The 23,853-nt window shown below is 41.4% G+C and overlaps 1 protein-coding gene across 1 annotated transcript in view; it reads left to right on the top strand.

Moving 5' to 3' along the window:
- Positions 1–20,022, top strand: part of LOC101881109 (ras GTPase-activating-like protein IQGAP1) — a 60,240-nt gene extending 40,218 nt beyond the window's left edge. The window contains exons 20-38 of the mRNA XM_005140611.3: positions 77–160; positions 259–330; positions 425–494; positions 904–1,112; positions 2,131–2,286; positions 2,446–2,609; positions 3,781–4,005; positions 5,298–5,438; positions 5,539–5,623; positions 7,876–8,108; positions 8,851–8,983; positions 9,333–9,435; positions 10,904–11,039; positions 12,787–12,874; positions 13,299–13,511; positions 14,557–14,723; positions 15,534–15,656; positions 16,585–16,693; positions 18,577–20,022. Of these exons, the coding sequence (XP_005140668.1) occupies positions 77–160; positions 259–330; positions 425–494; positions 904–1,112; positions 2,131–2,286; positions 2,446–2,609; positions 3,781–4,005; positions 5,298–5,438; positions 5,539–5,623; positions 7,876–8,108; positions 8,851–8,983; positions 9,333–9,435; positions 10,904–11,039; positions 12,787–12,874; positions 13,299–13,511; positions 14,557–14,723; positions 15,534–15,656; positions 16,585–16,693; positions 18,577–18,690 (2,625 nt within the window). The 3' untranslated portion in view covers positions 18,691–20,022. The remainder of the gene's footprint in view (positions 1–76; positions 161–258; positions 331–424; positions 495–903; positions 1,113–2,130; positions 2,287–2,445; positions 2,610–3,780; positions 4,006–5,297; positions 5,439–5,538; positions 5,624–7,875; positions 8,109–8,850; positions 8,984–9,332; positions 9,436–10,903; positions 11,040–12,786; positions 12,875–13,298; positions 13,512–14,556; positions 14,724–15,533; positions 15,657–16,584; positions 16,694–18,576) is intronic.
- The last annotated feature ends 3,831 nt before the right edge of the window (positions 20,023–23,853 follow it).

Here is a 23,853-nt window from a genome sequence, read left to right as displayed (position 1 = left end):
AAAAAGAAGCTCAGATTTGTAATTACTTCTCTTTAATTACAAAAGTAAAGTCAGTGCACTGATTTTCTGTTTTCAGTCCCAGTGGCGTGGCTACAAGCAGAGGAGGGCATATCAGATCCGTTTGGATTACTTGCAATCACAAACAGACCAAGTAGTGAAGGTAGTGAAACCTCCCTGTCGACCTTTTTGGTAAGTCTTTTGGGAGCTGATCTTTTGTAGGAGAAGGTTTTATTGAGTATCTTGGTTACCGTTCTACAGATTCAGTCAATGACCAGGATGTATCAAGCCAGAAGACGTTACAGAGATCGTCTGCAGTATTTCAGAAACCACGTAAGAGGCTCTCTTGTGAGGTACTGAATTCATTTAACATTTGTATGATTTCCAGAATGAAGTCAAGTGCTTTTTCTTTTCTTTATAATCCTAGATAAATGATGTTATAAAAATTCAAGCCTTTATCCGAGCAAATAAAGCACGAGAAGACTACAAAACCCTCAGTGAGTATTGCCTAGAGGATAAAACTTACGTCCCTCAAATCTCTATATGCAAGGGATGTTGCTAGTGTGACCTGTAGTATCAAGACAGCTTTAAGGAGTGATTGGGATGAGGTTGATAGGGCAGTGTGGAGTGTAGGTGTTTCTGGAGGGTGATGGAAAACCTGATTCCACCTGCTGCTTTTGCTGCTGAAAAATAGAACCATAGTTTTGGAGTTCACTTTGGCTGTGTGGACAATAGCCTGATAACTGGCTTAATTCTTTACTGTTTGCTTCTCTTGTGTTTTACGCAAAAATTCAAAATGTCAGAATCTGTTTAGACATGGTGATGCTTATTTGCTCCTTAATGTGCTGTTTAAACATATATTTACTCATATTTCCTGCCTCCTGATGTTTTCTTGTCTATTTTTAGTTAATGCTGAAAACCCACCTATGGCTGTGGTTCGGAAATTTGTCCACTTGCTTGATCAGAGTGATCAAGATTTTCAGGAGGAGCTTGAGCTAATGAAACTACGTGAGGAAGTAGTAACCTTGATCCGATCCAATCAGCAACAGGAAAATGACCTCAATCTCATGGACATCAAAATTGGGCTGCTAGTGAAAAACAAAATTACACTGCAGGTAGGATATGTGCTGACGGGAGGCTGTCTACAGATTGAACTGAGCCTAGTGGTAAATACAGCATGGAGAGCTCCTGGCCTTGAATGTAGTTGCTCAGGCCCAGTGGAAAACATTGCCCTAGACTTGAAGATATTACTCCCAGTATGTTCACTCCATTCTGCTGATTTAGTATGTATCCCTAGGAGGAAGACTGTAGGAGAAGAAGCAAGACCTGAAGCTAAAAAAGGCAAACGCACACCAGACTGTCTTGACCTAATGTGAATACAACAGATTGTGTGTCTCCATGCTTTTGAGAACTATTTCATTGCTTCTTTGTAGTTCATTAGGTGACATGGTGCAAGCTTGCAGTGAGGGGGTTATTTTGAAGGCAGGGGATGTGATCATGCCGCTTGGTGTTTATTGTTTAAAGGAAGTTCCCTGTATTACTTGGCTGATGTGATGAATTTCACAAAAAAAACCCCAAACTATTGCTGATACAGCATTGCCTTTTATTCAAGCTGAAGTGTTCTGGTCAACTTTTATTTTTCATCCTGGGTGGCATGGCACTAGGGTCCTTTCAGTATAAAATCTCAATTTGTATAGTGAAATTAATCTTGGAAGGAGGCTGCTTTTGGGCTGGTGCCATAGGCGAAAAGTGGCATTGCTGTTGGAGTATGTAGAGGGAGCAAGCTAGCTGAGTATGAAATGGGATTTTTAGGTTTTAAGCCAAGTTTAAAGGGAAAACATTTTCAAGCATCTTCAGAATGCTACCAGCTCTGATAGTCACTTGGCAGCAAATAACAACCCTTCAAGGGTTTCAGATAAATCCAGTAAGTTAGGGACAAAGCAGAACATGTACCTAGAGTCATCAGAGAAATTGCTGCTATAATAAATAATGCTTCATTTTAATAACCTCACCCATTGCTTGACCCTGCCTCTCCATGTCCAAAACAAGTGTGTTCTCAGATACAACTATTTTCCAGTGTTGCCTGTTAAAAAATACATAAGGGTGGAATCTGTCCATGTTCTTTCTTCCCAGGATGTTGTTTCTCATAGTAAAAAACTTACCAAGAAGAACAAGGAACAGCTCTCTGACATGATGATGCTGAACAAACAAAGGGGAGGTTTGAAAGCTTTAAGCAAAGAGAAGCGAGAAAAGCTGGAAGCTTATCAGCATCTGTTCTACTTACTTCAGGTAAGCAGCTTCTAATGCTGCTTGGTAACCTCTTGTCATAGTGGGTTATATGTCTTGGCACAGTCTTTGCTTGCATACTATAGTTTTGAGCCACTGTAGTTCTTGGTGACACTGGCCTGTGTGGGCATGCACACTAAGCAATTTTTCTTGTTGTTGTAGACTAACCCTACCTACTTGGCCAAGCTGATTTTTCAGATGCCTCAAAATAAATCCACAAAGTTCATGGATTCTGTCATCTTCACACTGTATAACTATGCATCCAATCAAAGAGAGGAATACCTGTTGTTGCGGCTTTTCCAAACAGCATTGCAGGAAGAGATCAAGTACGTGGTAGCATACAGCACATTCTTGCTGTTGAATCAGTTTTGGCAATTTCTCAAATTGAGGCAGTTTTCGCATTATCTATCATGCTAATATGCAGATAATGCTAATTTGTCCCTTCATTGTCCTGTTCCCATTTTATATTTGTTCTTAACATAGTCTGTGAAAGAAGAGTCTAGTATGTCCATTGAGGATGAGGGCTTTTTACTTCAGTTAAGATTTCACTGCTCAATACAGCAGCTACTTTGATGCAAAATCATCCTAAAATCCAGTCTAATCTAAATTCCCCAATGTCTTTTTGTGCATACCTCCAGCAAACTGCAGACTTAGCCTTTACAGGACAGGGAGAAAGTTAACACTAAGCTTTCTGGATTTCTGAGGAGGCTGAAACTGAGAAGCTTTATTGTATGGCTTTGTTCTGTCTACTGTCAGTGTTAGTACTCTGGATATCCTTGGGCATGTTTCATTTGATAGGTTGGGCCTTAGGAGTCCAGTGTTCCTTATGATGCAGAGCTGCACAGCTTGCTGTGAAGAAGAATGTGCAGTAAATTTTTTGAGGAACTAGTCCTGAAGCATTCTTTGGAATGCTTTTTAAGCATGAAGATGGTGTATGCCCTGAAACAGATAACTTCTAAATGATTTTTTTTCCCCCTAAAATACTTTTTTTCCCTTTAAATTCATGCTTGGACTACTGGTCCAGGAGAATGTAAGCACTTTGTCACTGCTGCTGTATTCCACATAGTGGTATACTGGGTGTGGCTTTTGTTGTTGATTGCTTTTTTTTTTTTTTAAATACTGGAAGAAACCTACTGGATTTTTTTTCTCTTCTCTAAATAAAACATGCCGTGTTTCCTTTGTATTTTTGAGCAGTGCATTCAATTAGAGTGTACAGTTCCATTTGCAGCAGCTGTCATCATGATGACTATTGGCAGATGATACTGGAATTCCCAAACAGAGGTCATAAGTTTCTTGCCTTATCTGTCTTAAGAAGTGTTCCAGTATTGTTCTTATACAGTGTTGTAATTCATTGCTGTATTGAGATTTTTAGTACAGATGCATCATCTGTTTTGTGAGGGTGATGCTCTTTAACAGTTTGATATATGCCTAAGAATGTATCTAAAGCTGACAGAATTTTGTGTAACTTATACTTCATACAGACTCTTTCTTCTTCAGATCAAAAGTAGACCAAATACATGAAATTGTGACTGGGAATCCTACTGTTATTAAAATGGTGGTAAGCTTTAACCGTGGTGCCCGTGGTCAGAATGCCCTGAGGCAGATCCTGGCACCGGTTGTGAAGGAAATCATCGATGACAAATCACTCAATATAAAAACTGATCCGGTGGATATTTACAAGTCTTGGGTTAACCAAATGGAGTCCCAAACTGGCGAGGCCAGGTATAAGAACTGTTACTACTGTGTTTTTCTTAACAGTGCTTGGCTGCTTTGCACTACTTGGTTAATAATTTCAAATCATCCTTGGCTTTGCTGCTTGTATCTGTCCCAACTGACACTGTCTTTTCCATCTCCTCAAAATGGCTTTCATCCTAGAGTTCTAAAGATCATTTTGTGGAGATGGTGCTGAGGGTATTGAAAGAGCATCTCATTAGGAGATGGAAGGAAATGCTCTCTGGTATTTATTTGTGTTGACTTGATAGTTATATATCAGATGCCCTCTAACGTAAAAGAAATCATGGTAGGAAAAGGTGTTTGGGAACTCGGTGCTTGGCAGTCTCTGTTCATGTCACATATGTCCTCTGCAAACTTAGATACTGTTTACAAGCCAACAAAACTTACTCTGCTGGAGGAGAAGAAGCATGACAGTGCAGTTCTTTTAATTCTAATGCCTTTAAAGTTAGTATCAGCCACTGCTGACAACTGGATTGTGTCAGATGATTTTGTATCATTCTGGTTTCTTTTTCCACACATATCCAGCACATATGATTTTTGAGAACTTGAGTTTTCTATTGTGTTCTGTTGTGGTGGTCATTTTAAGCATACTTAAAAAAAAAAACCCAAACAAAACCAGATGAACCAGCCAACCAAAATGGGTTTCCCTCTTCAAGGCAGTTTGCAGTCGTGTCTAGTTATACACCTCGTTCAGAATTCTGAATATGTTAAAAATGCAGGCGAATATATGTGTTCAGGCCTTTCTCTTTATATGAGATCTAAGACATGCTTTTATTGAGTTACCTGCTTAACTTGTCTGTCTTCACTGGAACACTATGGAGTAATTTTAGCTGATGAAGAACACGTCACTACTCATTTGGAACTGCTTCTTGCCAGTAGCATTTTAAATTGGTTTTCATGGATACTGTTCTAGCTTCTAGCTTGTATTCAAGCTTTTATTATCTTTTTGTTCAAATGTGTAGCTTGCTTTTTCACTAGTTTATTTGCAGCCTGAAGTACAGCTGCAGCCTGATGCACAACTTTGGCTGTTGTGCATGTGTACATGCTGTAAAAAGTACAGTTTTGAGTTAGCTGGGCCTCTTCTCTCAGTGACCTTTGCAAGGGGGAGTAGAAGTAAAAGCAAGAAGCCTTCAGCTCTTCCAGTGAACTAAAAGGTTGACTGGAGGCAGTGCACAGCTCTTGGCACCCATGTGAATACAAGCTTGTTTCCACGTTGAGCTAGAAATTCTTGAAGTGTGCTGAGGAATACTTGCCTTCACATGTTTAACTTTTTCAAATAGCAAACTGCCATATGATGTTACACCTGAACAAGCTCTAAATCACGAAGAGGTGAGGAAGCGCCTGGATGTCTCAATCAGAAACATGAGGACAGTGACAGACAAATTCCTGTCTGCCATTGTTACTTCAGTGGACAAAATCCCGTGAGTCTGATGTACCACAGTATTATGTCTGAGAAGTTGGTGGTGGGTTCATGCTTTTAGCAGTCATATTTGACCTTCTCTTTGCCCTTTTCTCTCAAAGTTACGGAATGCGTTTCATTGCCAAGGTACTAAAAGACTCCCTGCATGAGAAGTTTCCTGATGCTGGCGAGGATGAGCTTCTGAAGGTGAGGCTCTGAACACCTTTGTAATTGTCAGGCAGATTGGCTGTGATGAGCATATTAGGTTTATGTTTGGAGAGGAGTGCATGTAAACTTATATAAAGTTTATCTGCAGATAGAAAATGTTTCCCTTTAGGCTTTTGATTTTTAGCTTCATATATGTCATCTGAGACATAATACATTGTTAGGAAGATGTATCCTATTGTTGTTTCTTTGCTTTCAATATCTTGGGCATTTGGTCATTCAGGTTTCTAGACTTGGGGTACTCTTGCTCCTAGAAAGTAAACCTTGGTTTTGCTGGTATGGTCACAGCCAGCTGTTCATTTCTTAAAGAGACAGTGTCAAGTTAAAAAGGCTGTATGCAAAATTCTGATATTCCAAATTCCCTTGTCTGTAATACTCTAGGATATTTTGACAGCAACATGTAAAGAGGTATTTCCCATGATGTCTAGTCAGTTTTGTATTTTGCATTCCATTTAGGTTTGCAGACCTAGAGGGTCTCTAACTATTCTATGATCCTAATAGTAGGCACTCTCAGATGAGTAAAATTAGGGGTTTTCATTGAAATTTCTTTGGTTTTATGGCTTTTGGTAATTGTGAAGGTCGTTATATTAATGAATGCTTTGTTAATAAAATTTTGGATTTCAGAATACTTGGCATTGTCTCTTTAAACTTCTCTGCCTCAGCTTCATTGCAAAATAATTACCAATCTGAATGCTGTTTTCTTCTCTCTTCTAGTTCTGTGCTTTCCCATTCTGAGACATCGATTCTTTCTATGCAGGTGAATTAATTTCTTCCATCTGTAAATTTAGGTGGAAAGCTGCAGTTTTTGCTAATCCTCATGGAAACAGTGTGTAACTGTCCACCTGAAAGTCAAAGCTGCAGTTGTATGCAATGACTACTTTAGATTTTGATCTTTTTTTCTTTTCTTTTTTTTTCAGTCAAAGCTGTCCATGTGGGTACCCATTTACTGCTGTTCTCCCCTGAACTTTTGAAAGCTTTGAATAGTTTCATGCGCAAATGTATTTTCTTATTACTGGTAGTAAACAGATTTGACTGTAGTGCCATGACATAATCTGTGAGAGTAGAGCAGGGGCTTGCATGAAACAAAACATGACCTCAGTGACAGCAGTTAATAACTTCTGGGGCTGCTCAGCAATGGCTAGATTTTCTCGCTCTGTTTTCACATATTTGTTCAGACCCTGATCTCTTCTGTGCATTTAAGTTGTGTGGCAAGCAGGCAAAGCAGAGATTCAGTGACCAGGCCCTCTGCAAATTTCTGTGAACCACCAGAAAATACTAGAGCATGTGATCTGAGAGCTGTCGTCTCTTTACATCAGCGTGTTGGGTTAATTCCTTTTCATTGCTGAAATTACTGTTGGCAGAATATCAAGTACAGGTCAGAAGTATACTTGTGAGCATAGGGATAATGTAACATCTTTATTTTTGGTTCCTTGAAGTTTATTGCTACTCACATTTGGCTAGGTAAATTGGGTTTTGAAGCATCAGATTCTGTTTGTCTTCTGTACTTCTGATTTTCTTACCTCTGGATTATATGGTTTCTGAGTTACTTATGCCTGAAAATGTTCCTGGCTTGTCAAAGAGTTATTCTGAAAGAGAAAAGGACTTTGGAGAAGGAATGGAAAGTATTTTCCTTAGTTCAGCTCTGGTGTGCCATGCTTCCTCACTGTTTTTGCTTTGTCAGAGTTGGCAGCCAATTCTGCATGCTTCTCTAAGAATCAGCTCTTGTTCTTGAACCAACTATTGTTCTGGTTCTTCTATCCCATGATTGTTCAGCTCTTTGTTAGAATAACTCAGTTATGTTTAATTCCCTGATAGTTTCATGCTCACACGAACAGTCGCATTGGTAGGCTTGTAATGTCTTGTGTCCATACTTTTTTTTTTTTTAATAACTTGAAGTTTTAAATCTCTATGCATAGGATTTACACGCAGGAGTATCTGCTGCTGTGTTGTCCTGCAACTGGTAGTGCTCAGTCTTCCCTCTTGGTGTTGACCATTTATTTGACCACCCTTTTGGGTCTCAATGATTTTTTTTTTAATTTTATTTGTTCATTTATTTTGACACTAGATTCTTTGGGATAGTGTGTGCTTGTACACAGCAACACAGCAGAACCTTTACCCTGGAAGGGGTCTCTGGCTTTCAAGAAAACAGTTTATCGGAGTAGTTTAAATAAAATTCAGCTGGGTCCTATACCATTGTTTCTTAATGTGTTTCTTCTCTACTCAACTTTTCCCAGATTGTTGGCAACTTACTCTATTACCGCTATATGAATCCAGCCATTGTCGCACCAGATGCATTTGACATCATTGATCTTTCAGCTGGAGGTCAGCTGACTACGGATCAACGCAGAAACCTTGGTTCCATTGCAAAGATGTTGCAGCATGCTGCATCCAATAAGATGTTCATGGGAGATAATGCACACCTCAGCATTATTAATGAATACCTGTTACAATCATATCAAAAATTCAGGTAGAAGACCTTAGCTAATTAAGTTGAGAAGTTTGGCAGAGGGAAACATTGCAAGTAAAAACGGATTGGCATATATTTTAAATATTATAAATTTTAAGAGATTGCCCTCCAAAGTGGCATAAGCATCAGTGACAAAGAGAGATAAAATGTGCCTGGAATTTATGAATGATACATTGTATGTTAGTGAGATTGAGAAGTCAAGTATTTTGACTTGGGAGTTTCAAGAGTAAAGGTTGTTTTTGCACATGCTTATTGTGATATTTAAATGTGGGTAGCTAGGCTGGACGTAGACTATTCTGTCCCATATGAATCCTGGCTTCTCATGAAAACCTAGTGTTGCTGAAGCAGTTGGGCATTTAGGTGTTCATATAGCTGAAGTAAGCTTTTGTTCAAGAATTGTCATCATATGCCTCATGTTTTGGAAGAAAAGTAGAGATTGCTGGAAGCAAGGGGTGGTACTGCACTGGAGGCAGGAGGATGTGTGAACAAACTCACCAGAGCCATAGACCAGTTCTGTGAATGCTGAAAATGAGCCAGCGTCAAGGTAGCCAGTATCAGTAATTTAATTTACTAGGTTATTTCTGATGTGGTAGACTAGAGCTGACAAATTGTAGTACGCGGTAATGTGCCATAGTTTAAACAAAGAGAGACTACACTTGGGATTATCAGAGGGAGTTAATGTTCTTGATGCATCACATGACACTCAGGCTCATACTGATTCTTCTTTTCCTTTTTTCTGAAGACGTTTTTTTCAGTCTGCCTGTGAGGTTCCTGAATTGCAGGATAAATTTAATATTGATGAATATTCTGACTTGGTGACTCTCACTAAACCAGTTATTTACATTTCTATTGGTGAAATCATCAATACGCACACTGTAAGTATACAGTTGGTCCTTATATAAGTGATCACAGTTGCTCTGAAAATGCTGCTTCTGGTTGAAATGCTAAGTTACCAAATACAAGGCAAAAAGTTATCTTTTGAGCATAATGTGCAAAAGCTTGTTGGTTCATAGAATTAAGTAATTTGCTTGTGGCTTCTCTTAAGTTTCTTTTTAAAGTATTTGAGTATGTGATAATGGCATAGCTTTGAATGTTGATATTGCTGCTTTGAAGTTTAGTGAAAAAAGATCTTTTCTAAAAGATACCAGCTCAAAGTAATGTTATTTTACTGTGTAGAAAAGGATGTACAATTAACAATGTAAATGTTCTTTTATGTTCATTTAGTTGCTCTTAGACCATCAAGATGCGATTGCTCCTGAGCACAATGATCCAATTCATGAGCTGCTGGATGATCTTGGAGAGGTTCCTACAATTGAGTCCTTAATAGGTGGCCTAGTTTATTGTACTTCAGCATATGTAATATTGCCTTAAATGATTTGAAGTGCAGTAAAGAAAATTTGTAAGGGATCATCACAGGTCATTGGGAGGATGTGCTCTGAAAAGCAGCAGTAGATTTGTTGTAGTGTATTCCCTCTGACTGCAGAATTCGTTACCCTGAAAAACATGGGGATTCTTTCTCTTCTCCCCAAGCCCCTCACCTCACCCCACTCCAGAATTTTCTTAAAGATGGATGGATATTTTGACATGTTTTCTTCATTCTGGCATGCTGGGGCCTTTTCTGCTTGTGTATGTGTCCCAGCTTGTTCGAAAAGATCTGTCCTCCTGTTGTGGAGATCCGTATGCATTCTTTTGTAGTGGTAATAAGTGTATTAAATGGTGTGTGTCCCTAGAGGGATTGTTGGTATATGGACAAATACCTTTTTCCCCCTCCTTCAAAGTTTTGTTTTTCTATACATTAAGAATTTTATCCTCGTATAGCTGGGGGAGGAAGGAATTGATTTCACTAATCTCTGGAAGTTTTCTAAACACCTGAGCCACTGTCTGCTACTTCAGGATTCAGCAGATACTGGAAAGTTGCACAAGCCTTTATCACTTTTTGGTTTCTATGTTGCAGCTATTTAAAGTGCAGAATCTGGGGGGGGGGGTGGTGGTAAGAGTTTTTTGAGAGGATGCTTTGACAGCAAAGTATTTATCTTGAAATTGCTTGATAAGAAAGATTGGAAGCTTTTAAAGGAGTGATTGCTAGCATGCTTTCTTCAAAGTACTGGCAAAGAACAGAACATAAGAAGTGCTATCTGATTGAACCTAGATCTTGAGTTTAACTAGTACTTACCTTTGTTCCCCATTTCCTTTCTCCTGTGTGTATGGTGTTGATGTGGTTAATACATCAGAGTTTAATCTTCCTGCAGCCCTTTAAAAAAGAGGCAGGAGGGAAAGCGTCCTAACAACTGTTCTGTTGAAAGTTCAGAACAATTAGGGGAAGAAAATTTCCTTTTGACTAGATAGCTTACTTTGTTTAATAGAAGATGACAAGCTTAGTTGCCAACAAGGGCTTCACTCTTAGCTTGGAAAATTAATTCTAATGAGGACATGGTCATAAGGCATGGTCATGTTTTTATTTATGAAGTATTTTTGACAGGTCAGCTACTTTTTTCAGTAGAGAGTGAAATGCTGAGATACAGTGTGGAATATACAAGTGTCTTTAAGGCATACAAGCTAGTGATTTTGTTGTGCCTTTCTGGCCACTGCATTCTTTCAGGTTTGTGAAGAAAAAGTTTGTAAGATACTCAAGATGATGATTTTCAAATTTGGTGTTGGCTTTTAAAGCATCCTTTTGAAAGTGAGAAACAGTGTAGTTCTCCTGTGATCTGTTATCATGGGAAAAATTACAAATCTCTTGTAGTCAGTGATGTAAAAAAATACGATTTAATCTATAAACTCTTTCTGCTTGGCAGGAGAAGGGTCTGGCAACATTAATGACCCCAACAGGGAAATGCTAGCAAAGACTGAGGTTTCTCTTACACTCACTAATAAATTTGATGTTCCTGGTGATGAGAATGCAGAGATGGATGTGAGGACTATTCTGTTGAAGTAAGTAAGGGGTAACTGGTTTCTCAAGAGAATGAGGAACCTGAATTTTCAGTTAATCTGTGAAAACAAGCAACTGTAATTTAAACGAATGTGGGACTTTTACTCCTAGCACACTGAGCTTTCAATGCTGTGGCTGTCAAATTTGTTCCTGTTAGTTCTTCATCACTGTTGAATTTGTCATTCTTTAAAAGTCTATTTTGGATGGTTCTGAAGGGAGAAACTTCATAGATGTGAGAGAGTGACAGCAGCAGTTAGATTTGCCTGCTTGTGAATAATTTGTAAAGACCATTTTAAATAATCCATATTGATCCTCACAATGGAGTTTTAACTCTCAGGTCTGTTAATGTAAAACTTAGATAATTCAGTCTTTGTGTTGCTTATATAATGCCCTGTGCAATGTTTTCAATATAATACATGGAATATATGGAAATGTGAATAACACTCTGCTGCTAAGTTTGCTAGCTCCTGCGGTATTAGTTTCTTTATGCTGTTGCTGCTCTCCTCTTGGTTTGTGATGTGGTCCCTTTCACTCTGCATTTCCTGTCCTTCAAACCTGACTCTTAATAGATAAAAATAACATTTTTGAAAATAGGTGTGTTATTAGACTAATACCTATTAGCCCTGACAAAACTCAGTCTAAGAAAGGACATTAAGGACAACAGGAAAAACTTCTGTAGATACACTGGGGATAAAAGAAGGATGAGGGAAATTGTGAGCACCTGACATAAGGAAACAGGAGACTTGGTTACCTGGGACATGGAGAAGGCCAAGGTACTTGGTGACTTCTTTTGCATTGGTCTTCACCAGCAGAAGTGCCGGCCACTGCCCAAGTTGCAGAAGGCATGGCAGGGACTGGGAGAATGAAGAACTGCCTGCAGTAGGAGAAGATCAGGTGAGAGACCATCTGAGCAGCCTGAAGGTGCTCAAGTCCCTGGGACCTGATGAGATGCATTTGCGGGTCCTGAGGGAGGTGGTGGATGAAGTTGCCAAGCCATTATCCACCATATTTGAGAAGCTGGGGCTGTCTGAAGTTGCTGCTGACTGGAAAAGGGGAAATATAACCAGCTCTTTTTGAGAGAAACGAGGAAGACCCAGGGAACTACAGGCCAGTCAGTTTCATCTCAGTGCCTGGCAGAATCATGGAGCAGATCCTTCTGGAAACTATGCTAATGCACATGGACAATAAGGGAGTGATTGGCAACAGCCAGCATGGCTTCATGAAGGGCAAAGGGTGCCTGACAAATTTGACAGCCTTCTACAGTGGGGCCACAGCATTGCAATGATGGATAAGGGAAGAGTTGATTGTGTCACCTACTTGGGCTTCTTGCAAGGCATTTGACACTGTCATGCGTGGTATCCTTGTCTCTAAACTGGAAAGGCATTGATTTGATGGACGGATGGACCTGCTTTACCTTTCACCTTGGAACTGCTGCTTCTGTGGGTCCACATAGCAGTACTGGGGCTGCCTTGGAATATATGGAGTAACATACTTGTTGTTTGACAGGGCACTGGGGAGCAAATCCTGTGTATTACATAGACAAACCTTTTAGGGAACCTGTTTCTGATAAACTGTCAAAGTGCTTCTCGGGGATCTGGTTTGGTCTAGCCTATGGCACCTAAGTGTGCATCCAGTGATAATCTGACTTTAGGTAAATCGGTAACGTTAAGTATTATTGCAGAACAGAAGAGTATTTAAAGTCTTTTAGTTTAAAGGGTTTTTTCCCCATTCTCCTTGATTTCTTTGCAGCACAAAACGTTTAATTGTTGACGTAATCCGCTTCCAACCAGGGGAGACACTGACTGAAATCTTGGGAACTCCAGCTACCTCAGAGCAAGTATGAAGTTGTTTACCTGCATTTTCTTTAGATTAGGAGATTGTCATCTTTCCAGATACATGTGGATGTTAAGAATCTGCATTTATGTATTGCAGTGAAGATGTCTCCACTGACGTTGAAGCAAAGTGTAGCAATAATGAGGGAATACAATGGACATAAATTGTATGTGTGAACCTTACCTCACTGGCAGTTGCTAGAAACTATTTATCTAGATAGCTGTTTTAAATGGCAGGTAGGCTTCTGCTGCTTCCTGTACATGGAATGTGCTCGTCAAACATGGATTCAGTGAAGTTTTAATGGAAATGACCAAGCAAAATTCCTGTTATATATTGTGCTGGAGATCAGAAAAATCTGTTTCTGGTTCTTTGTCACCTTAAAATTGATCTGCTTATGAACTTGTAGTTTCTTTGCTCTCTTTTTCTAGGAATCAGAGCATCAGAGGGCGATGCAGAAACGGGCCATTCGTGATGCTAAAACTCCTGATAAGATGAAAAAGCCTGTGTCTGTGAAGGAAGATGGCAACTTAAATCTTCAAGGAAAGAAAGATAAAATTAAGACAGGCCTGAAGAAATTGACAGAGCTGGGGACAGTGAATGCTAAAAATAAATACCAGGAACTAATCAATGACATTGCAAAGGTATGCCCATTTAGTGGTCACAGTGAAGTTTTCATGCAGCTTGCAGTGTTGCGAAACTGGCATTGAGTTTTCAGGAGAAGTTTTGTAGTAGTAATTTAGAGGCATGAAGCCTCTCCTTTTTTCCACATTGTTCCCACTTCTTGGCATTTGGAAGTCCTTTATATTTATAGGATGTTTTCTAGAGTTTTCTAGGCTGTGTTGTCAGAATCTCAGGTACCTTAAGAAAAAGCTTCTTAGCTTGGAGGGGAAGTCCTGATATGACTTTTTTGTTGTTGTTGTTCCGTTCAAATAATTTAAACAGGGTCTCTGCATACTTCTTTACACAAGGAAGTTTTGCCTAAAAAGATGCTCTGTCACCATAGCAGCATACAACAGTATTAGATCACTTTTGCGAGTTTTTATCAGATCCCTCTTTTATCTTTTAGGTATTTAAATAAAAATAACAGCGTGTTTTATATCACATATTTACCAAAAAGCTATTTGGAAAATGTATTATATGTAAAGTGAGTAAATAATCACCTTTACGGATCCACTTATAATTAACTGTATTGTCATTAACTTTTTGTTTTTGATACATACTGACTTCAGCACATGATATATTTGTTCCAGCATTAAGGTAATGTACATCTACAAGTGGCTGACTAATAAAGAAAGATAAGAAAGTCTGTGTGCTTCTATGGTTTTAGTGCTTGATTTATAAGATACTTTTCCTACCCAGAGATGGCAAAAATTGCTTCCTTCCTTTAAATCATGTACTGTCAGTGCCCACACTAGTCATTGTAACTGGGACAGCATTGGAGTTTGAGAAAGCAACAAAAGGTTCAAATGAATTGCTGTGTATACTTGGTTAGTTCCAAAAATAGTCAACGCAGAGAAGTGGTGACACTTAAACTGAGGCAAATGCAACTGAGAGCTCCAGCTTGTAGCATGAAGCAAGAGTAAGCGAAATCAAACGGTGTATTTCAGATAGTCTGTCTTCTGGGCTTGAGCAACTGGAGAGCTCAAATGACTGTTAAGTCTCTGCTTGTTTTTCTCTGTGGTGTAGGATATCAGAAATCAGCGTAGATACCGTCAGAGAAGAAAAGCAGAGCTGGTGAAACTGCAGCAGACGTACAGTGCCTTGAACTCCAAAGCTACTTTTTATGGGGAGCAAGTGGATTATTACAAAAGCTACATCAAAACCTGCTTGGATAACCTGGCCAGCAAGGGCAAGTAAGTGTCTTGGAAACCATGCCTGTGGTTATAGAAGTGCTTTATGCAGGAAACACCTGTAGGTTGTTTCTAGGAAGAATTATAATGCCATCTGCTCAAAGGACCTTGGCCAAGCTCTTTACTGCAGCAGCAGTTACAGGGAAAGGGTCTTGGTGGTGCTGGGCAAATACAGGTGGAGGGCAATGCCTGAATGGGGTCAGAAAGATGTACTTGCAAGCAGTTTGATCCCTCTGGAAGAGGGGAGTATAGAGTGCCCAGAGGGAATGAAGCAGGTGGTTCAGATAATGTATGTGCTGCTCAGTCTGTCTGTCCTGTCATCATGTAGGAACAGAGAATAAAAATGACAGTTACCTACAAGGAAATAATTGGTCAGCAATTTTTTTTGTTTGTTTGTTTTTATCCCAAAAAGGTGGGGGAGGAGGTGAGGGGGAAGTACAGGTGCAGAAGGGAAGAAGCATCCTCCTCCCCAGGGAGATCTGGGAAGAGCAGCTGCCAGTGGAAACTAAGGCAAGAAAGCTGTAAGCTCAGACTTCTCCATGGCAGTTGTCACCAGATCCCCTTTTGCCTAGTGATAGGTGGTACTGCTTTTTGTGAAGTACCATGTGGTTGTATCTGGGGGGTGAGGAAGGGTGCTGGTGTTTTTATCAGCTCTGTTAGTCACTGTTGATTGACTGTACTGGTTCTATCCCATCATCCAGACAGGATTAAATGTTTGCTGTCTAAAATATCTTCACTCGTTTGACTGATAGTCTTGGGGTTTTTGGTTTCTTTTGGTTTTGTTTGTTTTTTTTTCTGGTTTGTTTTTTCCAGAATTTCTAAGAAGCCTCGAGAGATGAAAGGCAAAAACAGTAAAAAGATTTCTCTAAAATATACAGCAGCTCGACTTCATGAGAAGGGAGTGCTTTTAGAGATTGAGGACCTGCAAAGTAACCAGTGAGTATCTGTTTAAAACTCTTTAAAGCTGAGTAAGCTTCTCAGAGGAAAATGGGTACACTGAATTCTTGTCTCTTTGAACTGGTTTAGGTGCTGGCCACTGAGAACAGAAGCTCTGAAATATGTTTGAAATTGTGACAGATTATCTTGTGGTTTTGTTCTTGGAATTTAGCATTGTTGTAGACTTAGTTATTAAAGCTGAAGAAATTGTTTTCTGCAGTATAGGCTGGCATCCCTTGGACCAAATACCCTTTGCTCAGTGGTTGCTTTATAACTTCCCAGTTCTCCTTCCCCCACCAACTTTTTGGTTTGGTTGGTGTTTTGTTTTTTCCTCTTCAGTGGTGGAAGCAAAGTGGGGCTTTGGTTGAGAAGTATGGGATTTAAATGTGACATCTTCTCACCTGCCACTTTTCTGCCACCCCCCAGTCATGAAAGGGCACCTCCTTAGGTGAATTGCTACTATAGTTAATAGCACTTACTGTTGAAAAAGCAATTTGACGGTAGCTATAGTTATATATAGCTATTTAGTTTGTCCAGCTATAGCTTGCTAACCTTGAGAACTAGGTGTATCTTCTGTGGAATATAAGGAAGTTGCCCGTTACTAGGATCGTATTTTTGTACTTTGCGCGCTAAATGAGGCATGGATGTACAGCATTGAAGTAGGCTGTTTAGACCGCATGGGCTAAATTTCCAGCTATGCTTGTGTGAAGGTGTGATCCACTGGACACAGAATCTGGAAGGCTTCCATTCATTGTTATGTTGAGTCTGGTCAGCTTTTAGAGTCTCATTCACAATGGGAATATAGAATATAAGAACATAATTCTTAAAAATCTGTTTTCACATTTCATCTCATATATTCTCTCCCCATTTCAGTAGGAAGTACATGTTCAGTAACCAACTGTGGGTTTTAATTTCTCAAATTTCATAGGTTTAAAAATGTGATATTTGAAATCAGTCCAACAGAAGAAGTAGGAGATTTCGAGATAAAAGCAAAATTCATGGGCGTACAGATGGAAACCTTTATGTTACATTATCAGGTAAGAACTGTCCTATTAGTGGCATCTAAACTTCGCTTGCCAGGCTCTTCATCAAAATAAAAATCACGTTTTCTGCCTGAACAGTCCGAAAACTGCTCTCAAAACCAACTCATCTGTTGCAGGTGAAACAAACAGATGCAACACAGATGTGTGGGATTCAGGCTACTCTTGTTTCTTTACTAATGAAAGCCTGATGTCAGTCTGTGCTCCTAGTTACATTTGCACACAAAACTAACGCATGCATTTTCAACAGCTTTATGCTACAGCAGAGAGATCAGCTGGGCATGGGTGCGGTGGGTTCAGCCACATCTTCCTGCCACACTGCACTGAACAGTTTCTTCAACTGTGCAGTTCTTGGGAGTCCTCAGCCTTTACTGAGGCCAGGCTACCAAAACAGGCACTGACTGACCTCCCAGATGGTTCCCTGATCCTCTCCCACGCTGTTATGTCTGGTGTCTCTGTTCTCTTAATCTACTTTTGCCTTGCATATCCCCTGTCCAACTTAGGCATTGTTGGGTTTGTTAATTGTGGATGCCACAGAGATCTTGAAACAGGCTGTGTGTAGGAGCACCTTGAATTGTTGTTAAACCTGTGCCACCTAACTGGCTGCTGTGAGGGACAGTTGTCACACATGCCATTTGTGTGCTCTCAGGACTCCCCTAGTTCATTCTGGTCCCTGTCTGGTCATGAGTTTCTTGGTTCAAGGGGCTACCTGAGGTCACTTGCCCTTTGGGCACAGGTGTTTCTATACCACTATGCCTTTTTAGCACTGTTTTTCAGAAAAAGCAGGCTTACACTGGATATTAGGAACAATTTCTTCAATGAGAGGGTGCTAAGACATTGGAACAGGCTGCCCAGGGTAGTGGTGGAATCACCATTCCTGGAAGTGTTAAAAAACCCCAACATGTAGATGAGACCCTCAGTGCCCTGGTTTAGTGGTGGCCTTGACAGTGCTGGGGTGATGGTTGGACTTGAGCTTAAATGTTCTTTCAACCCAGTCAATTTTATGATTGAGAGGCCAGCAACAAGGAAACTGCCATTGGTCGTCCAAGTGCAGCATTAATGGTGGCATCAATAAAAAAACTTGTATTGCCATTACCAGAATTTTTACAGAAAGCAGCAGAAATGGCTTTGATTGTATACTCTGGTGTCACCCAGGCTGGACAACTGCAGGAGCCAGATTTGGATTTTGGATTGCATGTAAAGTTTCTCTGCACAACCTGAACGCCGCCTTCAGTGTACATTGTTTAGTTAGGGGGCTTACTGAGAGAAATTCATTGCTGAGATAATCAGTGTAAGGAGTCCTATTGCTCTGTCAAGTGCATTGCTAACAAGAACAAAGTAACTAGAAATACTCCCTACTGAAACACCCAAGAGACCGAATTGGCATCGTGTATGTAATGCTAACAGATGCTGTGACTTTCTCTGCCCTAGATTGCAGTGCTCCAAACCACCTTGCTGAGACCAGACACAGCTAAGTTTTTTAGAAAGCAACACTGTGGAGTGTTGTAATGTTTCATGGGTAGATAATGACAGACATATACGAGACCCTTTCTAAATGTTACGACTTTATGGGTACTGTGGAAATGAAAAGCATGGAGATGGATAGATCTGAAACTGGCCTTTCTTAGAATGATCTTCTCTTTCTGCCCTTTTTTTTTTTTTTTTTATAAAACAGATTTAAAAATTCAGATCTTGGATGTCTTAGAACTACTTTATTTTTCATGCAATATCAGTGGATCTTTAATATATCTCTTGGTTTTTTATCTTATGGCATATACTTTGTGATAGATGTGCCTCAAAAAGCTACTGTTACCAGAGAGTCTCATATTCTCTATAAGCTCTTGAGGATTCCTTGCTCACAAAGGTACTCTGTTTGGCAGGACCTTTTGCAGCTACAGTATGAAGGCGTTGCAGTCATGAAGTTGTTTGACAGAGCGAAAGTGAATGTCAACCTTCTGATCTTTCTTCTGAATAAGAAATTCTATGGGAAGTAACTGTCCTCTGCCAGCAAGTCTCTGAAAGCGGAGATGAATAGAAATCTGCATGCACAGTTATAGTGTGACGTAGCTATGTATCAGTATACGCAGATGCCATGCTCAAATATATCAGATGTATCACGAAGGAGGACTAAGAACCTCTTGCAAATTAACGACTCTCACTGAGTCTGCAGAGAGTTGGTGTCTTGTTTATTTATAATCTTTAAAGGTCCCCTGAAAAGTAGTTAATTTAGAATGTATTTTTATGTGGTGCTGGGGATTAAACTAATATAAGAGTATACTTAGGGCATATGGATGCTTTATTTGCCTAATAATGTGCTTTGTGAGGCTTGAATTTTTGTTGCCTGTGTGAAGAGAAAGACAGAACTGTACAGCTGTTGGTTTGCCTCTTCCTGAAAGCAAAAAAAGGTTCTGGATTGTATTTGGACATTATTCTCAACAGTAATAACCAGATTAAGAAATAACCAAGGCCATTTTACCCACTGGTTTGTAGCTTGCACTGGTGGTGGTGGCCAGTCTGCTAGATGGAACCACTGTGGTCTTCATTAATGGTCATAAATTGTCACTGAACTATTCGTGACTATTTATTATAGCCACATAGAATAACTTTAGCATGTCTTTTTTTTTCTTGATTTGTTTCTGTTTTATCACACTCTAATATACATATGGCCCCTTAAATAGAGGGATTGTGGAATGTATTTACTCATACTTACAGATGAAAAGAAGCCTTCTGGGGAAGGAAATCTAAAAATTTTAATTTTTTTGAGACATGTTAACTTTTAATGTTGCTTGCAAAGTATTTGAAATGTAAAAATAACTTTTTTCCAGTTTACAGCAATGGTGTGTGTATCTGTATCTGATGCAATATGTTGGGCTCTACTGCAGGCTTGTCTAAGGAAGAAGACTATTTTAAATAGGTTAGCTTTTATAAAGTTAAATATTTCTAGCTATGCACAAGTTCCCATTGCTTTTACTCCTTTGGTTTTGTGAGGGGTTTTTGTTGGGTTTCCTTCCCCGCCATGGGGGTGGTGCTGCCTGTTCAGCTGTGTCTAGTAAAAATGGGTACTTTGTTGGAAGAAACCACCAAAACAAAACTTGACCTTTAACTTCAGTGGCTATTCCAGCTCTCCACTGATTTTTTCTGAAGAGTTTTTTTTTTAAAGAAGGGACATATCTCTTAATTGCAGATTTCAAGTTATCACAGGTCGCTAGTGTTGGTTGTTCAGATTACTGAGTTTAATTGAACTGTTTTATCTCTGCTGTACCCTGTGCTATTTCAGCTTAGCTTTTTTTTCCCATTAAAGACACTTGTAGTATTTGAAATTATGACATGCTTTAGGATAACTTTTCTGTAGTTCTCTCAGAAGCAAATACTTTCTTCAACCTGCAGGTGTCAAAACTGTATTTAAACACTTTAAGGTTAGTGCATGTGCACCTCTCTTCATAAGGGGGTGTTCCACTCCCTCCATCATCTTTGTGGCTCTGTGCTGGACTCTTTCAAGCAATTCCCTGTCCTTCTTGAACTGAGGGGCCCAGAACTGGACAGAATATTCCAGATGCGGCCTCACCAAGCCAGAGTAGAGGGGGAGGAGAACCTCTCTTCCTTGTTACCAGCAGAGAACAGTAACAGATTGAAACTAGTCCTCCAAGTGCCCAAAGAAGTAGCAACCTAAAACTTAAAAGACCTGATCTCCCTCACAGCCTACTTCCTTCACTACCCTAGCAGACCACAAGTTGCAACCAAGCTTCTCCATAGGTTCTTCGTATGGTTAAATGCTAGGAAAACAGGAGCTGAAGCACAGCTTCTCTGAGTTTGAGCCCTGAACTGCACCATAATACCCAGTCTGCTGCTCCACTTCTGCATGAGATGAGCGAATTTTACTGTTAAAGTCTGGTGTTCTGTCTGGCAATTGCAATGTCCGCTCACCCTCACATGTCACAGCAGTAGATTTTCATTTCAAATCCATCACAGGGATTACAAATTCCTATGTTTGTGGGGCTGTGTACACAAATTAAACTGAGCCAGTTTCACCCAGATTCACCAATTGACTTCTCTACAGCATGTCAGCACTGACTCCCTCAACTGACCAAAAAAAAAAACCCCAAAAAAAGAAAAACATTCCAGCAAGTGCATAGAGCTCAATCAAAGCAGGTCATCTGCTCAGTTCTGATTCACTCATAAACCCTCTTTCATGTTTCTTCAAATCTGGTTAACTTCCCACATTATTAATTGCTGGTTGGCACCTCATCTACATAAAATAAAAATGGGATGCATTATATTCTACAAATACCTCTGCCTACCTGTTTCCCTCCTTGCAACACAAAAGCCAGCAGTCCTAGCTTTATTTTCCAAACACATCAGGGGGAAGGCAAACACATGTAGGGGAAGGCAAAAACCCAAACCAGGTTCTTATCTCACTGCCAATGGAAAAGGTGGTACCTTCAAAGGTCACCCAGGCTGTCTGATGACATTTTGTAGCACCCCATGGAGCTGTTCCCCGTGTCACAACACAACCAAAACCACAGACAGAGGCAATGGGCAGGAAACGAAACACAGGGCAGGAAAGTTCATTTAAACATTAAGAGAAAAGGTTTACTCTCAATCAAACCAATCACTGGAACACGTTGCCCAAAGAACTTGTAGAGATCTCCTTGGAGATGTTCAGAGAGGACAAGGCACCAGAGGCTGAGCAAGGGCTTGGAGTAAACAGCAGGAAATCCCTTCCAACCTCACCCACTCTGTACTATCCATCCTAACACCAATGGCTCCCAAAGGGCCACCAGCAGTATCCAACCTGACCCCTGTAAGACCCAAACCGACACTGACACCACCCAACCTAAGGCTTCCCTTATACAAACTAACACCTATGCCTGCCAAATTTTCCTTCCACCACAAGCATTCAAGTCCCAGTAAAGGTTAACAAAGCCCTTTACACCTCCCATTATATTCCCAGTACGCTGGTGTGCTTCTTCAGAAGCCTTTCCAGCCAATAAAACAGGCCCAAACTAATAATACTTGTTATTTAGACAGAGCCACTATTGCTTGGTATCTCTTCCAAACAGACTTCAGCAGGACCATAAGGAACAACATCTTCTCCAGAGAGATTTGAGTCTGATCTAAATGTAGGTATTTTTTACAGACAGACACGCTTCAGATGCCTCATCTGTATCTATATACAAAGCTAACCCCAAATGTCTCAGTTGCTTTTGGGTAATACACAATGGTAACTTGGAAGCACAGCACTTTGGCAGGCTGCATACCGTGTACAAAAGCACACAGGTATTACTCACCGTCAGATGACAGAGTTCCTGGTACGCAGGAAGAAGACGGAAGGCATCCCAAGCAGTCTTCCTAGTATGTCCCCTGGTCTCACCCTGGATGATCGCACGCAGACGAGAGCAGCAACGAGGCTGAGGGAAAACAAAGGAGAATTGACAACATCAGCCCAGCAAAAGCACGACTGCGGGGCTCTGAGCCTATCGGTTCATACAACCCAGCATCATTAAAGCTCTTCGAAACAGTGGGGAGTGCCAAAAAGAAGCAACCAATTTGGGGAAGGGGCTGGAACCCTGAAAAATGGCTTTAGACTTTTCTGTTTCCCCCTCTTTTCCTTTGAGCCCTTTACTTACTGTCCATGCAGGACCCGTGTCGCCCGCACGCTCTGTTCCCTGCAGCACAGAATGCCCCATGCCCGGGGAGCTGACTCAGACCCGAGGCTGAGGAGGACTCTTTGGTGCTTACGGGTGGGAGCTGCCTTTCAAAGGAACAGAGAAGAGAATAAATAAAACCGGCAAACTGGGAAGCGCAGGGAAGCAGGGGAGAATTGCTGTTGTTCCTGGCTTATAGATAAGAAAACTGAGGCATGGACGACTGAAATCTGTCCGGAAAAGCTGTCGCTGGCCATCCCCTACCCAGGCTTGCTCGGCATACTGGTGGCACCGCTCCGGGTGCCTCCGTGTGTAGGGGATGCCCAGCACCAGCTTTCGGTAGCGGCTCCCCAACTGTGGGAGCCGGGCTGGATGCTCGCGCTCCGTGTGCTGTGACTGACAAGTATAATAAAATTATAACAATATAAATATAACAGCCCTGAAAAGAAAGCCGTACAGAGACACTTGTTAATGCACTCACTGGGAAGCCTTGAGAGGTCCTGATGCTCCGCACTCAGGTGATTCCATTACGGCAAACATCCCAGCACAACAGCACAAAACGCCGCAAGACTCCAAAGCTACAAAACACAAAGCACAGCACAGAGAACTCAACCCGCTGAAGCCCGAGAGCTGAATGAGCCTCTCCCGGCAACACTGCGCCTTTATACCCCAGGCAGCAGCCACAACTCCTCCCTCAATGATCTGGGGGCAAAGCAGCACCTGGGGTAAAAGAGGTAGGATGAGCAGTGCTTTCCGTTTTGGCTGATGGCTGCAGCCCAGGAGGAGATCCAGGGAGAAAAGGGCTCTTCAACAGAGCAAACCCCGGCGTGCTTTATCCAGAGAACAGCCCCATCTCTTAGAGAGAGATCCAGAGATCGGGCACCGGAGAGGCCGTGTGCAGAGCTCCCTCTGAATTTCAGGTGGCCAAGCGAGGGCAGGAGCTCTGTGTGTGCAGGTGATGCCTGCGGCGTTTGCAAAACCAAAAGCACCGCTCCGAGGAGCATTCCACGGAGGACTGAAGCCGGGCGCGGAGCAGCAGCTCCGGAGCCCGTTTCCCCTGCGGCACCGAAAAAGGGAGCGTGTGCTGCCACCGTGCGTCCGAACCGCGGTACTGCAGGTGGTGGAGGTGGGGGGGGCGGAGCGGCTCCGGAAGCCGCTCGCTGCTGCCGTCATGTGTCGGTGAAGACGGGAGGGGGGGAGCCGCTCTGTCGAAAATTCAGCATTGAAATGGGGGGCGACGGGGGAGAAAGCGGCTGGGGGCCGCTGTCCGGTACTACCGTGTGTCCTTCGGGCGCCAATCAGCGGCAAACCGGGTCGGGAAAGCGGAGGTGCAGCGCCGAGAGACGACTGGTGCTGCCATCATGTGGCCAAAGTTCGGTACTGCACACGGTGAAGAAAAGCGACTGCGCGAGTGGAGCCTCAGCCAATCAGAGGAGTGGGGGGGCGATGACCGAAAGGGGCGTGGCTACGAGCGGGTGACGTGAGCATCAGCCAATCAGAGGAGGGGGGGCG

This window comes from Melopsittacus undulatus, chromosome 9 (assembly GCF_012275295.1).
Source record: "Melopsittacus undulatus isolate bMelUnd1 chromosome 9, bMelUnd1.mat.Z, whole genome shotgun sequence".
Taxonomy (NCBI): Eukaryota; Metazoa; Chordata; class Aves; order Psittaciformes; family Psittaculidae; genus Melopsittacus; species Melopsittacus undulatus.
The sequence above is the reverse complement of the archived record's forward strand: the minus strand, read 5'-3'. Positions and strand labels throughout refer to the sequence as shown.